Raw genomic sequence first — 15,970 nt, 5'->3', positions numbered from 1 at the left:
ATAAAAGTATTTGGTTGGAGAGGTATGATTAATAGACTTACAACAAAAAAAATCTCCTTTTTATTAGAGGTATTTTTTGAACACATTTTGATCTTTGTTGTGTTTTTTGTAAGGATTATGAGGAATCTTTAGACCATATTATCTTCTCTTGTGACTTTGCGAAGGAAATTTGGAGATTTATTTCAGTTTGGATTGGGATGAAATTGGGTAAGGAGTCCATTCTTTGGTGCAGTTTTCTTCAAGCATTTGAAGGTCAGAAGAAAGAAAGTGAATAAGGGTTTTGAAAGGATAATTTGGATTGCGGTTTGTTGGTGTATTTGGATTAAGAGGAATGTTGTGGTTTTTAGAAATGAGTGTTGGAGTGTGTCTGATACAATTCAGAGCATTAAGGTTTTAGCTTGAAAGTGGTTTTTTCATGGTGAAATTACTTATGTCAAATGTAATTTCCACGAATTTTGTAAAGAGCATTTGCATTACTTAAGTAAGATTTCATTTGGAATATAATTTCTCTTGAGTTTTCTCAATTTTGTAATTGGGATTGAGTACTTCTAGTACTCTCTTTAATCAAATCATTGCTTAAAAAAAGGAAATACTAACGAGTGTCCTTGAGGCACTGGTTAAGAGATTAAAAAGTTAAATCGAATATTGTTTAATAGATTAAAAAGATAAGTTTTTTACTATATTTATTTAATGCATTGAAAACACGGGACACTGATTAAGAGATTAAAAAAATAAGTTGAACATTGTTTAATAGATTAAAAAGATACTCCCTCCGTTCCTTTTTAAGTGTCGTTTTAGAAGAATTTTTTTGTTCCTATTTAAGTGTCGTTTTATAATTTAATGTTACAATTTGTCATTTATACCCTTATTTTCTCAATAACTCCACCTCAAAATTTTCAATTAGTTATTGGAAAAAGAGAGTGTATGATTGAATTTATTTGGAAAGAGAAAAATAAATAAGGGTATATTAGGAAAATTAACTCTAATAATCCATTATCTTTGTTGGAGAGTTTTTTGCTAAAACGACACTTAAGAAGGAACGGAGGGACTATATATTTTACCTAAAATATGTGTAATCAATGCATTGAAAAAATAATCCACAAAGAAAACAGCAAAATTCAGTGTAACAATTTATACCCAAAATTTTTTTTCAGTGTAACAATTAATTTGAGATGTTGGAAAGAACATGAACATAAAACCTCAACGGCATGCAAACTTATTTATGCAATTGACCGTTGGAAATCTCTTTTCCAGAAATTCATTAATAATAATTTAATAAACTTACCAAAACCACTTCCTCTATCTCTCTATAAACATCCTCAAAATTCGACCGTTAACAATCTTCTCCTTCTTCCTCCTCCTTAATTCCTCCAAATCAACAAAACCTTCTCTCTCTGTCTCTTCCTCTCCCTTAGCTCTCACAGAGAGAGTGGCCATTCAACTACCAAGTTCTCATTCTTCTTATTCTTCTATTGATTCAAGAAAGAAAAAAAAGCACAAAAATGGAGTCACCACAAACAAGAAAATCAGGGCTTAATCTCCCAGCTGGAATGTCCAGCATAACCTCCTTACGCCTCGAAACCCTTTCAACTCCACCTTCTTCCGCTTCACCTCGTGCAATCTCGAATCTCTCATCATCATCCTCACCTTCAAAAACTTCTTCGTGTAGTGATAGATTCATACCTTGTAGATCCTCTTCAAGGCTCCACACGTTCGGGTTGATCGATAAACCGTCACCGGTTAAAGAAGGGAGTAACGAAGCTTATTCGAGGTTGTTGAAATGTGAGCTGTTTGGATCTGACTTTGCTTCTCCTTCTTCTCCTGCAGGTTGTGGTGGTCCTGCTTCGCCTATGATGAGTCCTAGCAAGAATATGCTTCGGTTTAAGACGGATCAGTCTGGACCTTCTTCGCCTTTTTCGTCGAATTCGCCTTCGATTTTTGGACATCATTCTGGTTTCTCTAATGAGTCTGCTACTCCTCCTAAGCCTCCTAGGAAAGTGCCCAAGACACCCCACAAGGTAACCTCTTCTATTTCTTCTCTTTTCCCTTTGTGTATGTTTTGAGAATTGAGACTATATGTTACCTAAACCCTAAGATAGAATCATATATAGCATTGCTCTTAGTGAGTCAGATAGTGTATTGGGAAATGCTCAATTTCCACTCATGGCAATCATCAATTTACAATTTAGTTTTGTGCATTGTTCAACTTTCAAGCTCGAAAATCTTTGCAAGTTTAAGTATATATTTGTTTAATAGTGATTGTTTAATGATGTTGATGCTATAATTGAACTTGGGTTGAACAGGTTTTGGATGCGCCTTCACTTCAAGATGACTTTTACTTGAATCTTGTGGACTGGTCCTCACAAAATACTCTAGCAGTGGGGCTTGGCACTTGTGTTTATCTATGGAGTGCTTCAAACAGCAAAGTGAGTATGAACCTGTAAATTGCCAACAATATCACCTATTCTAAACATGTGAAATCATAGTTGACATGTATATTTGTGTGGCTTTCAGGTGACTAAGCTTTGTGACTTGGGGCCTTATGATGGTGTTTGTTCTGTCCAGTGGACCAAGGAGGGTTCTTTCATATCTATTGGTACAAACCTTGGTCAAGTTCAGGTACCTTGTTAGCGATTAGCTTCACTAGATTTTGTTTTATCCATCCATGTATTTGAAATAACAGATTTGGCTTATGGTAACAGATTTGGGATGGTACTAAATGCAAAAAGGTCAGAACAATGGCAGGGCATCAAACAAGAACCGGTGTCTTGGCATGGAATTCTCGGATTTTGGCTTCAGGGAGTAGGGATAGGAACATACTTCAGCATGACATGAGGGTTTCAAGTGACTTTATCGGCAAGCTTGTTGGCCACAAGTCCGAGGTATAAAAACCATTAGACAAATAAATACGTATTGAACAAAACTAGTAATGATGTTTTATAAGGCCAATCGTGTATAAGTAGAGAAACGGTTGGTAATTTTTATTTTTAACAGGTTTGTGGATTGAAATGGTCATGTGATGATAGGGAACTTGCTTCTGGTGGTAATGATAATCAGGTATACTAACACACATAATTGCGTCATTCTATGCTCTATGTATAGTATTTTTCTGGAGCTTTTTAATTCACCTCTTGTTCAATGTCATGTTTTATTATTATATGAGTAGCTGTTGGTATGGAATCAACACTCTCAGACACCAACTTTGAGACTTACAGAGCACACAGCTGCTGTGAAGGCTATTGCTTGGTCGCCTCACCAGAGCAACCTCCTTGTGTCTGGAGGTGGAACTGCTGATAGGTGTATTCGCTTCTGGAACACTACAAATGGCCACCAATTGAACTCGGTTGACACTGGAAGCCAGGTTTATTTCCTTACCTCTTTTTTTTTTGGCAAGAATCCAAATTGAAACAATGTCACCAAACTAAGGTTTTGTGTATAATTCTGCAGGTTTGTAACCTTGCTTGGAGTAAAAATGTAAATGAGCTAGTAAGTACTCATGGTTACTCGCAAAATCAAATCATGGTGTGGAAATATCCATCACTATCAAAGGTACTTTACTTCGAGAGTTCAATTTCAACCAGAAACTATTATTAATAAATATGAAATGTCTTAACCATGTGGATTTGTTTTTAAGGTTGCAACTCTAACTGGTCACAGCATGAGAGTACTATATCTTGCAATGTCTCCTGATGGTCAGGTATTAATGTCCACATAACATGATACATTTTTATTATATTATAGTAAAACCATGTGTTTATTATTGTACATGAACTTTACTTTATCTTAATCTAATGTTGAATAATATAATTGCAGACAATAGTGACTGGTGCTGGCGATGAGACTCTGCGGTTTTGGAATATTTTCCCATCAATGAAAACACCTGTAAGCATGCATGCCATCAACTTTCAATATACTAACTTAAAGAAAAGCCTTTTTGTGAAACCTCTACTGACATTTCTGTTTGCTTCATTTCCAGGCCCCAGTTAAAGATACAGGCCTTTGGTCACTCGGCCGCACCCAAATTCGATGATCCATAATGCAAGAAGGAATTGATTCTCTTGTTATTTACTAAAAGGGCATGGAGTTGTTTATACGATTTGTTTTGTAATTACATGATTTTTTTCTGTATATGAGATATTACACATTGACACTGACATATACCAAATACGATTATACGAGCATAATAATCCTACAAACTGTAAAGTTAAAGTTTTTCATTTAAAGTTCTTCATTGTGTTACCATGTACTTCAATATCAAATTATAGTTTGGACGTGATTCAATTTAGTCTCAAACATAATGAAAATATTGTTTACTGTTGTTGGTGTGCATTTTTATTTTTTACATTTCACATGATAGTTATGATCTATCTTTTTATTCGGCCAGACAAGCTAAAAGAACTGCTCACAAATATGCAACAAGCTATTCACATTGCACGTTCATCCAAGGAAGGCCTATCAAAAGCAATCCAACAGGACATGGATTTCCTAAAAAAATCCATGATAGAAATTCTATATGTCTAAGACCCTCAAACTGAGAAAGATGTTCAAGAAAGACAAGCTGATGCTGAGATTTGTGCTCCAACTTGAACTTGATTTAATTATCATAAATATCATACAGAAATTAGAATTGTTGGAATACCATATGTGTTGGCTTCGCAGTGTGCATTCCAATCAAAAGCTAAAGTTTCTCAAAGGACAACCGAAGACTTGGAACAAATCTGTTACAAAGCTGGATGATGTGTAAACTCATTCAAATAGATATACAACGGTGAAAAAGTTCTAGAGGCTAGTAGTTTTATAATTGAATTTATAACTTGTATTATAATAAAAAAATAAAACTTTTTTTTATTATGTTTGTTTTCAAATAATAAAGTAATAAAGTTCATAAAACAGTTAATATATTTAATGAAATGTTAAGCATGATTTAATTATGAGATATCATTAAATATAGTGGTGTTATTTTAAGAGTATATGTAAATTAAACATGACTTTTAAATAAGACAATTGTAATGTGTAGAGACTATTGACTCACTATAAAAATACAATATAGTGGTGTATGTCACTTTTTGATCATAAATTACTAGAATCCTTATTTGAGGAGTTGATCACTTTAGTTCCATAAAAAATGTGGTTATGTGAGCTAAGCACATAAGTGCAATGCAAATTCAACTTTGGTTTTGATGATGATAAAAGAATAAAGTAAAATAATCATGAGCATCATCAAAGAAGAAAAATATTGAAGTTTATCAAAAGTCGAAGCTAAGAAGGTTCCGATGTTTAGATCAAAAGAAAGTCAAATCGACATCAAAGAAACTACTGTCTTTGAAAACTCAACGAATTATGTGCCTTAGTATTTTTTTTTTTTATCTATTTAGGGTCAATAGTGTGAAATAAGTATGAGTAACTCTCAAGGTACTAAAGCAATACACACACTTAAAATGATTTTACAATCTTCATCTCTTTCAAAATATTCTAAAAAATCATTTTTGCCCATTTGCTAATCGTTTAGGAAGAGTCTTAGCCAATTAGGAAAGCAAAAATTTGTTCTTGTGGAACCTTGTTTTGTAGGTAATAGACCTTTAACCAAGATATTTTCTTTTGATGATGAAAATTGTAAGGAGAACTATAAGGTCATCTATAAGAACAAATGATGACACTCTAAAATTAGGTTTTCACTCGGTGTTTTAGCGGCGCCGTTTCCTCTTCGATTTCGGAGTTCCTCTCCTCCATTATGGAGGCTCCCTCCTCCCTATTGGAGGTTTCTCTCCCTTTGTGGGTTTTCCATCTCTCACTCCCTCTCCTTTGAACCATCCAACACATTTTATGCCATCTCCGCCAACAACCACCATGTTTTCTGCCCTCTCCGCCAACAACCACCAGGTGCTCGGAGCTGCAAATCCAAATCCAGCTTCACCAACCATTGTGCCAAAATTTTGGAACAGCATTCACGAGAAACGACATCCACCAGAAACTCCGCCACAAGAAGTTTCGACATTGATGAGGAATGATGTTTGGGTATTGATTATTGTCTTTCTGTTTGTTATCTTTCTGATTTTATGTATGTTTCTGTGTTGTATGTTGTTATGTTATTTAGGCTATTTTAAGTGTGTAATCAAGATGTTTGATGAAATGCCTCTAAGAGATTTGGATGAGGGTAATGTGTTTTTGAGTCAAAATTTTGCGGTCATTGCAAATCAGACTCTTTCTTCCATTCAACAAACACTTCTTTCAAAGATGGTGAGTTTATTCAAGCTAGAGAACCTGTATAATCGAACTGTGCGTGATAAAGTCAAAGAAATGATCCGTAACTGAATAGATTGAAAGATTGTGGTTCCCAAACTCTTTTATCTTATGTGGAAGAACTTTGATGGGTTGCTTGGATCAAGAAATTGGATTGGTAATACTCCACTGGATTTTAACTTCTCAACATTTTTGTTGTCCAAATCTGGCTTAGTTATTAGTGTTAGTTTTAAAATGTGGATGTAAAATGTCCTTACACATTGTCTTTCAGTATGCTTGAATTCCCTCTTATTCATTAATGAATGTTGATGTTTATTGTCAAAAAAAAAAAGAACAACAAATTATGACAAGTCAAACACAATGCTTAAGTGGTTAAAGATGCAAACTTAAGTGATACAGTTTGATGAACTTGACTATTCAAGGAAGAAAAACAAAGTGTATTTATCTAAAGCCTCAAGTGATCTCAAGCAATGTCAACACAAAAGATAATATACAACAAAGGACTTGTAGAAAGAGAAGTAACAAAGATAATATCTGACAGAGCAATCTCAAACTATATCACCACAAATATAGTATCTGACAAAGGGTTTGTAGAAAAGGAGTTAATCTCCTAATGTATAGTAAGTAAGTGAACTTATGTAAGCAATGGTTTTTCCATAAAAGCATAAGGCTATAAGCACACACACTAAAATATTTTTTAAATATATTTTATCAAGAGAAAACACTTTCAAAAATGTCTTGGAGTTGTGCTATATGACTTAGGAGATGTGAAAATGGCTACAAGGAAAATTATGGCTTATCTAATCAATTGGAACTTTGGTCTAATCAATTAGACCAATTCAAACTTATGCCCCAGGTCCTTTAAACAACGCTTCAATGATGTGCAACGACCATATATCTTAAACATTCATTTTGGAAACTTATAATCGATTATTTTTTGAAATCTAATTGATTAACACTTTTATCTAATCGATTAGCTAATGGTACAAATCATTGAATGAGAATTTATTTTTGGGCACACCTCTACATATAAATAGAAGCATAACTTCTCATTTCAAACCATCCAGAATCGTGTTTTGACACTACCTTCTCGCTCACACACACACACACTCTCTCTCTCTCTCTCTAAGTTTTTATTTTTACTTTCTCTCACTAGATGTTATAGTCAAATGCTTTTCAAAACCGAGTTTTTTCAAAGCATACAATTCACCCCTCCCCCTCTCGTGTGAAGTCTCAAGTCCAGCAGTTCTCCTATCGATTAGAACATGTATCTAATGATCATGGAGCAAACTTGTCACCTAATCGATTGGAACCCTCTAAATCTATTAGACTCATAATTTGACTAATTTTTTTCTAATTAATTAGGTATAATTGATTAGCATCACATGATAATCAAATAGAGAGTGGCTTCGGGCTATGTAATATTTCTTTTTATGGTCAAATTTCTCCTCTTATATAAAGGAGACCTTGTGTTCACTTCAAAACACAAGAAATATGGTTTATACTCTTCTCTCTTACCCTTTCTTATCTTAGAACTTGTTCCCAGACCTAAGACTCATCTATTGATTGGCATCAAATGACTCATTCGCAACAAACTTGACAAAAATAATGAGAATTTCTTCACCCACCTTCTAACCTTCTTGCCCACCCCCGGTGAATTTACCACACTACCCCTTGTTTCGGAAGTTCATTTCCGAAAAGGTACTTTTTTTTGGAAAAAAGGTGTTTTCGGAAATGAACTTCCGAAAACGTGTTTTTTTTAATATAAAATATTGATTTCGGAGATGCATCTCCGAAATAAAGTTACATTTTCAGAAAATGTGGTGTTTCGGAAGTTCATGTCCGAACTCACCCCCATGATGGAATTCAGAAATGAACCTCCGAATTTATGTCTGGACAGAAGAAAAATGAAAAACAACAACGATTCTCTTTATTTAATCGGGTGAAGATTACAACGATAATATTACTGAAAATTGTTGAATCAATGTAGTGAAATAGGGGATGAAATGAGAGATGTTTACCTGAAATTGTAGCTTTCTATGCTCCCTTTAACGTGATCAACGGTTTGAAACTTGATTTTAGGGCGAAAAATTGATGGAGATTGATTGGGTTTTAGAGAGGGTTTTGAGAAGTTTTGGAGAAAAATGATGAAATGATGAAACAGTTTCGGAAATGAACTTCCGAAAATATTCACGGATTTTGAATTTTTTTGACTTCGGAAATGTATCTCCGAAAACATCAAAAATTTGGTGTTTTCGGAGATGCATTTCCGAAGTAAAAAAAAAATCAAAAAAAAAAAAATAACTTCGGAGATTCATCTCCGAAGCAGGGGCAGTTTTGGGTTTTCGCTGGGGGTGACCCCCATAGGGAGGTGGGTAAAGAAATTTTCAAAATAATTGTGTTTAAAGAAATAAAGTAAGGATTTTTGTAAAAAAAAACACGCTCTTGAACAGTTACATTCAAGACGAAGTGTATGTTGATCAATCTCCTAGTTTTAAAATTTTATATTTCACTGGTCATGTTTTTAAGTTTAATAGGCTCTCTACGAGTTGATAGAATGCTTTTCGAAAGAAATCTAAACATGATATTTATGATATTTTTGTCCAAATCTATTTTGATGATATCATATTCGGTCTTACTAATGAGTGTATTTGTAAGAACTTCATGCAAAATAAACTAAAAAGAAAAGAAGAAATTAATTAAAGGTTGGCAATGTCTAATGATAGACTTGTGTCTTTTTCAATGTTTTGTTACAAGTTTGATTTCTAGTTGTATCTTTTCTGAATTTTTTATAACAGATGCACATTTAATAGTAATACTAATAGTTAAATTAATCTATTTTCATTGACCTAACCAATTTGCTACCAATTTCATTTATAAACAGTTCAATAACCTGGCCAGATTCATGATGGGTCCAATTTAATTTAACCGGTCATACCGACAACATAAGTCTAGGTTTTAAAACTATGTTATGAAGTTTTTCTTTTTTGATTTCAACCATTAACTTCATAATTCTTTTCATCTAACTAATGAACGTCTAAAAACACCCTGTCTTTGGCTTTTAAACATTGATGTGTCAATTGATGAAGGTCTTTGAGCATCTCCACCATGATGAAAAAATAACATATTTTAATACATGTATTATATTTTATGTTGAGTCATTGAACAAATAAAACAAATAAAGTATAGGACTAAAAACAATATTTTATATTGTTACATTAAAAAAATGTTAACCAAAGTGATAAGATGATAACAGTTTCATTAATTATGTTGTTCTCTCTACGTATGAAACACTATCTTACTAAACCATTTGGATTATGCACTCATTAGTCATTAGTTAAACAATTACGGAAACAGACAGTAAAGAGTCCCATCTCTATGAAACAAAAACATGAGTAGTTAGGTTGGAATATGACCTGCCCTATACAGATTACAGAATACCATGATGTTCAAGACCAAGTAAAATAAATAAATAAATATAAATCACGAGCCACAATAAATTTCTGGTAAATCAAATTTCAATTAATACTATAAATAAATATAAATTTTTGAAAAAAAAAATTAAATATTTTATTTTTTAAATCAAATTGCATGACATGTTTTTTATCCAAAAAAACAAGTATAGCATATTCTAAAAATAATAATCCAGTTGCGTGACATATGCGAATATATTTCAACATCAACTATTAAACAAAATTATATAACACCAATAAAAAAATATTGTTTTTCATTTTCTTTTCTCCTTGCAAAATTTTAAAAAAAAAATAATTGTATGGTCCATGCACGTGAATATGGAATTTGGTGCAAGGTGCGGATAAGGATCATAGGTAAGAGATGGAATATTCTAAGTTTCGGCTATTTATGTCCTCAAACCCACTTTGTCTTCCTCTACTTTTTCAATTTACTACTAAAAACAACAAGAGATTGTACTCATCACAAACTACTCATGATAATGGTGGGTCATATCCATGACTTCATGCTCTTATATATGGATAAGATGTGGTTTTTCAATTTTTCCTAATCATTCATTCACACCAAATAAATACATTGCCATCCAATTATCACCCATTTTCTAACCATCAATCATTATCCAAATCAAAAGTGTGTATAACAATTCATAATCCATATTTTTATATTCAAATTCGAATTCAAAACCTCTCATTTATCTGATTGAATTTGCTTTTATGTGTGAATTTTTAATGGTTATTGTCATTCGTATGCCGAATCTCTCAAATAAATTTGTATCAAGAAATTACATATTCACACATAGTAACAAACAAACATGAGCAACAACTTTTATAAATATTGTCAAAAAAAAAACAATTTCTAAAAATAGAATGAAAGATGGTATAACAAGGAGATAATTTTCCTTTTTTTTATGTCAATATTTCATTTGACAAATGTTACATACAAATGAAAGAAGAAAAAAAAAACAAATCAAAGAACAGCATAAGTTCCTGTTAGAGTAAACTTTATTGCATCAAATCATTTACAAAATACCAACTCAAAAGCAATGAACGGTTGGCAAAGAATTTGGTGTGAGAATATTACATGAAATTAAATCAAAATGTACAAGTTTTGTCTTTCCTTTTTTTCTTTCCTGTTCAACAATACACAAGTCCTTTTCTACACCTGAATCGACACCCTTTCAGCTGAAGCTTCTGTAATCTTCAATGTTCCACCTTGATGTTTCCCATGTTGCTTGATTTGGTGCTGGGACCAATAAGCATGTGCTCCTAAAACCCTGTCCAATAGCTCCTGAGGTACTGGCTCCCCTCTCCTTTGTTGTGGGGAGATTTTTGCAGTGTGCACTAGTGTTTTCCATTTATCCTGCATACACAAATAAGGCCATGTTTGGTTAAAGTGCTTAATTAATCACTTATAGCATAAGTAACTATCGTATAAGTTGGTATCCAATAGCTTATGAAATGTCAGGAGATAAATTCAAATAAATCAATCCAAACAGATCTCAATCTCTCGGTTTAAAGGACACTTTGTGTACAAAGAGAACGGAAGAAACAATTTACCTTTAAGTCTACATAAGTTCTATGATCTGCATTATCAAAAGCTCGCAACTTAACATCACGCCACCTGCACGACGGAAACATTACCAACTAGTCAGTTTTATCGTCTATCGAAAGGTAAAGTTTGTGCCGTATTAAGTAATAAATAAAATCGTACCTTCCAGTCCCAAGTTCTTCAACCGCATGAACAAGTGCTTCTACCTCAGTCACGGAGAACGGTCTCCTGGTTCGACGATGTACAAACTCAGAGCGCTTGGTTTTCTGACTCAGCGGTACCACAGCTAATGCTTCATTACTAGCCGGAAGAGCAACTATCGCTTTGGAATCTGGTGTTATTTTGTCAACTATGGTGTCAGTTGGAGAATAAGTAGAATCATGGTTATTTTCCACTATGTTGCCTGGAATTATCGGCAAACTGGAGTCATGTATGGTATCGGTTATCCCTGAATCTAATGCAAGAGTTTCTGGAGACCTAAAAAAATTAAATGATGATATTAGCTATAGCTGAATCAAAAGCAGATTCCATTAACAAGCATTGTGATTTTGATTTTCCCTTCATAAAAGACATTATGTTATCAAATTTAGCTCACCTGGTAGGTTCGGATGTATCGCATTGAGAAGAAGGATCACCGATACAAGAAACTGGAGAAGCTACTATTGAACTTGGCTCCAACATGAAACTAAGGGTATCGAGATTCTCATTGCAAGATAAACCTGTCTGCTCAAGTGTTCTATTGTCATCTCCGATTGCTTCGCCCTGAAGAAGTACACCAACATGCATACCACCTTCAATTATAGCCATCACTGCCTCCATGACTGTCCTCTACAAAAAGTTGTAACAATACACAGTTTATAGATGAATCTTCAACAAATGACAACAATAAGATCTATGTTGGCAAGCTCTATTTATACCTTTAGTGAACCGACGGTAGCAGTTTCGGGAACCTCAATGTAAAGCTCTGGTATTCTAAATGACTTGATGCTAAACTTCACTGTTCGCAAGAAATATAAATCACACAAGTAACTATTTAGTGTACTGAACAATCAAATCAAGATAAACAATGAAGGAATATCGGAGAATTAGTTACCTCGAGATTCCTCGGTTACTTGCAGTTTTGCAGAAGAGTTAGGCTTGTGTCCATCATTTCCTTTCTCGGGCGAATTAGACACACTCTCACTGCTGAATCCTCCGTCAGAAGTTATTCCAGAAACCCGGTCAAAGAATTTCCTCCTCTTAACAATAGTGCTGCAGCGAGATTTGTCGGAACCCTGAGAAGTCTTCCTCTTACGATAAAGAGGTACTTCTAGATCTGCAAATGCAACCATACTTTTTCAGTTAAAAACACGATCAAGAAACTCAAAGACATATTCTGTATGCATTTGGGACCACGCTTACCAGATCTAGAAAGTTCACAGTCCTTCAATTTTGGAGCGACGTTCCAGTATTTAGAAGACAGCAGATTCTTGATTCTGCGGTGTGCCATGCGTCGAGGAGACCTAAAAGTCTTCGACTTTGCGGAAACCTTTGTACACCTTATAAAGTTTTCGTCATCATCTCTAAAATCTAACTTAATGTCATTCCCATCCTTGGTAAAGGAATTAGTGGGAAATGGCTTCCTATGAAATGGATATTTTACATCAAATTTCGAGTCGACCAGAGAAGGAGACATATACAATTCCAACCGGTCTTTCAAACCATATTTATCGGATCTGAATCCTTTCTTTATTTTCCTGTTATAAGACTTCCTGAAATTTTCAGGTGCTTCTACTACTAATCTATTAGAATAATTCACATATTTATCATCTGATTCAACAGTTTCGGTCTTCACATTAGCTTTTTCACCTTTTTCCAGTGAAAAATTGGACTTGGCGTTCAGAATAGGTTTCTGATCACGGTTTTGTGAGGCTACCTCCGTTGTGAAAATACTCTCTGTACAGCTTCCCTGGTGAATTCCCTCCATTGCCAAGGGTTTAACTTCATCTTGTCGATCTTCCACAATGACGCCTTGGATATTTCCTCCTGAAGCATTGCTAGACGCTGAACTTTCACCCTCCTCCAATAGCTTTCCAGCTATAGATGCCAATATTTCAAACGCACAAACTTGACCATCGTCAACCGTTTTTTTCAATGGACCCCTCCGCTGCACAATTATCAAACATAAAGAGATTAAAATAGAATTCAAAACAGGAAAATGAAATGCATAACACAATTGCGAAGAATCCATTTATGATTAAGTGCTTACTCTTGCAGATCTAGGAGCTCTAGGAATAACGGGAACTTGAAAGCCAGTGAATCCATGATTTGCCCTCTTCTTAAACACCATAATTCAAACATAAATCTCTCATCAAATAACTAGAAGCATCAATTCAACAGATCCTCGTCACTGTCATAACATTGAAGGAGATTAGTATCACCAACACTCACATTTTCAACTACTTCAAATAAACAGTTATTATATAGTCAAAATTGTACCCAAAAAAAGGAAAAAAGGAATATTCATAACATTAATTTGGATACAACCATTGAAGTACAAGAGAAATAAATATGATACAAAATAGACATCATCAGAGAAACAAATCTGTCATAAGATCCATCCAAATGAAACAGTTGAATATAGTTTCAACTCCAATTCAATACACAAGAAATAATTAAGATCTGATTTAAAACAACTCCGAAAAACTACCAATTCAGCACATGGATTCAACTTCATTTAGCAGACATAACAGCAACAGAAATTGACTGATATTGGCTGCAGATCATAGAAGTAACAGAAACAGCAAATCCATGGCACGAAAGATCAACGCTATTATGGATTGAGACCAACGAATTACATGGAGTTTCAGGAAACAATTCCGAATCCATAGAATTAAAAGAATCAAAATCCATGATCATAATATATTAAAAAAGCACTTTTTAGGCCAAATCAAAGTAGTCCAAAAAAATCAAAAATATAACATTGAAACCAACGAAAATACAGTTGTACACGACAAAAACACCTTAACTCCCACGATCGGATCTCAATTCCCACCTCTGAGTTCAACCCCATTATTTTTTCAACAAAAAAAAACAGAATCTTCAAATATTAGAGCAAAATTCATCTACACGCAACCACAATTTCTCTTTTCATCTAAATCTTCATAATTCAATCAGAATTACACAGATTTACCAAACAATTGAGATCATGACGACAGCAAAACAGAACAAAAAAAACACCAAAACCCGAAATTCAAACTCGTAAGATCAAGAAAACAACACAAACAAACTCACCTCTTGTAAAAACAACATTCGAACAACGATCCGACGAATCAAGTTGTTGTGATCACGTAACAAAAAATCCGAGGCAACCCATTCTGTCTCTGACAAAAGAAGAAAAAAAGTACAAACTAGGAAAATTGTCGCAGAATGCTTGAGATCTAAACGGAATTAAGAACTGAAACACAAAAACCTCAAAGTTTTTTCTCTGTTCTTCTTCTTCAATAATAATAATAATAATATGAAACTTTATTTATTTTAAATTTTATAAAACTGAAATAATTGTTATGTGATTGTGAGATGAAAGAAAACAATAGAATAGATAGAATAGTAGATAGAAGAGTTTAGGACACAAAAACCCACCAATACCCACGCAACAGTACCCTTAAACCCTTTATAGCTACGTTGTTTTCACCACACAACCGGTTTAGCCAGTAAAAGTGTTGGTTTACCGGTTATAGCAGGTCATTTTTTCTACCTAAACCCTCTTTAGACCCAAGTTTTTTCTTAACCCCTAACCCAACCCAAACCAAACCCCTATGACACGTGGAGCCTTGAAAAACCTTTGCGTGGAGAGATAAAGAGATGAGACAGAGATAGAGGAAACATTGAGATTTGGCTTTTCATATCAGGGGTTTGTGTGTGTGCCCATTTTGTGCTTTCCAATGTTTATCTCTTTTTAATTAATTAATATATTTCCTTTTTTTTGAGTTTTCTTATTTTTTTTTAAGAAACTTTTGCTCTTTTTCTATATATGTAACAATAATAATAAAACTTCCTTTTGTTATGCATTTTTCAAAGCTAATTTATTTATATTTGTGCAAATACAGATTCTAATTGACTCAATTCAAGGAACATTGAAAAAGTTAAAACAATAAATGAGTTAATTAATTTAGTGTTTTTTTAGTCTTATCTCTTATACTAAACTTTTTATTTTAAATTAATTTATATATTTATTGACTTTTTCAATAATTAATTTTATTAAATAATATGGATTTTTTATATCATAAAGTAAAATTAAAATATTATATATATATATATATATATATATATATAAATATATATATATATATATATATATATATATATATATATATATATATATGCTTAATTTATGTATTAGTTATAATTTTTTTAATAATATTTAATTTATTTTATACATATGTCAATAGGCCAAAACAAAATCACACTAATTTATTTATTTTTTTTGTAAAACTAGTGTTTAAAATGTTGACTAAGACTTGTTTGAATGACTTTTAATTTTTATAAATTAATTTTAAAAAGTAATTTTGAAGAAAAGAATAAAAAAATATGTTTGATAATTTTACTTTTACAAATTGTTTTACAATTGTACCATTCTACAAATTTGTCGTTGATAAAAATTGTATTTATTTTTCTTTTATATATATATATATATATATATATATATATATATATATATATATATATATAT

At 33.0% G+C, this 15,970-nt stretch overlaps 2 protein-coding genes across 2 annotated transcripts; one reads left to right on the top strand and one right to left on the bottom strand.

The window, feature by feature from the left end:
* Positions 1–1,237: 1,237 nt before the first annotated feature.
* Positions 1,238–4,324, top strand: LOC131655547 (B-type cell cycle switch protein ccs52B). Its single transcript, XM_058925394.1, has 10 exons — positions 1,238–2,018; positions 2,304–2,426; positions 2,515–2,619; positions 2,703–2,882; positions 2,995–3,057; positions 3,167–3,361; positions 3,448–3,549; positions 3,635–3,697; positions 3,814–3,882; positions 3,977–4,324. Exons 1-10 carry the CDS (start codon positions 1,503–1,505, stop codon positions 4,028–4,030), a joined length of 1,470 nt encoding a protein of 489 aa, XP_058781377.1. The 5' UTR covers positions 1,238–1,502; the 3' UTR covers positions 4,031–4,324.
* Positions 4,325–10,694: 6,370 nt separating this feature from the next.
* On the bottom strand, positions 10,695–14,898 carry LOC131661174 (telomere repeat-binding protein 3-like). The gene is made up of 9 exons (XM_058930614.1): positions 14,533–14,898; positions 13,508–13,648; positions 12,661–13,405; positions 12,353–12,574; positions 12,177–12,256; positions 11,855–12,087; positions 11,422–11,736; positions 11,268–11,331; positions 10,695–11,070 (listed from the first exon to the last, which is right to left on the bottom strand). Exons 2-9 carry the CDS (start codon positions 13,586–13,588, stop codon positions 10,867–10,869), a joined length of 1,944 nt encoding a protein of 647 aa, XP_058786597.1. The 5' UTR covers positions 13,589–13,648; positions 14,533–14,898; the 3' UTR covers positions 10,695–10,866.
* Positions 14,899–15,970: the final 1,072 nt, after the last annotated feature.

The sequence above is a fragment of the Vicia villosa genome, linkage group LG3 (genome assembly GCF_029867415.1).
Source record: "Vicia villosa cultivar HV-30 ecotype Madison, WI linkage group LG3, Vvil1.0, whole genome shotgun sequence".
Taxonomy (NCBI): domain Eukaryota; kingdom Viridiplantae; phylum Streptophyta; class Magnoliopsida; order Fabales; family Fabaceae; genus Vicia; species Vicia villosa.
Note: the sequence above shows the minus strand (reverse complement) of the source record. Positions and strands in the feature narration are given on the sequence as shown.

Excerpts from the sequence above, each read along its gene's own strand:
- LOC131655547 (XM_058925394.1), top strand. The coding sequence starts at position 1,503 with ATGGAGTCACCACAAACAAGAAAATCAGGGCTTAATCTCCCAGCTGGA. Across the intron at positions 3,550-3,634 it reads AATATCCATCACTATCAAAG|GTTGCAACTCTAACTGGTCA; the intron begins GTACTTTACTTC and ends TTTGTTTTTAAG. Across the intron at positions 3,883-3,976 it reads TCCCATCAATGAAAACACCT|GCCCCAGTTAAAGATACAGG; the intron begins GTAAGCATGCAT and ends CTTCATTTCCAG.
- LOC131661174 (XM_058930614.1), bottom strand. The coding sequence starts at position 13,588 with ATGGTGTTTAAGAAGAGGGCAAATCATGGATTCACTGGCTTTCAAGTT. Across the intron at positions 13,406-13,507 it reads GAGCTCCTAGATCTGCAAGA|CGGAGGGGTCCATTGAAAAA; the intron begins GTAAGCACTTAA and ends ATAATTGTGCAG. Across the intron at positions 11,071-11,267 it reads GAACTTATGTAGACTTAAAG|GATAAATGGAAAACACTAGT; the intron begins GTAAATTGTTTC and ends TTGTGTATGCAG.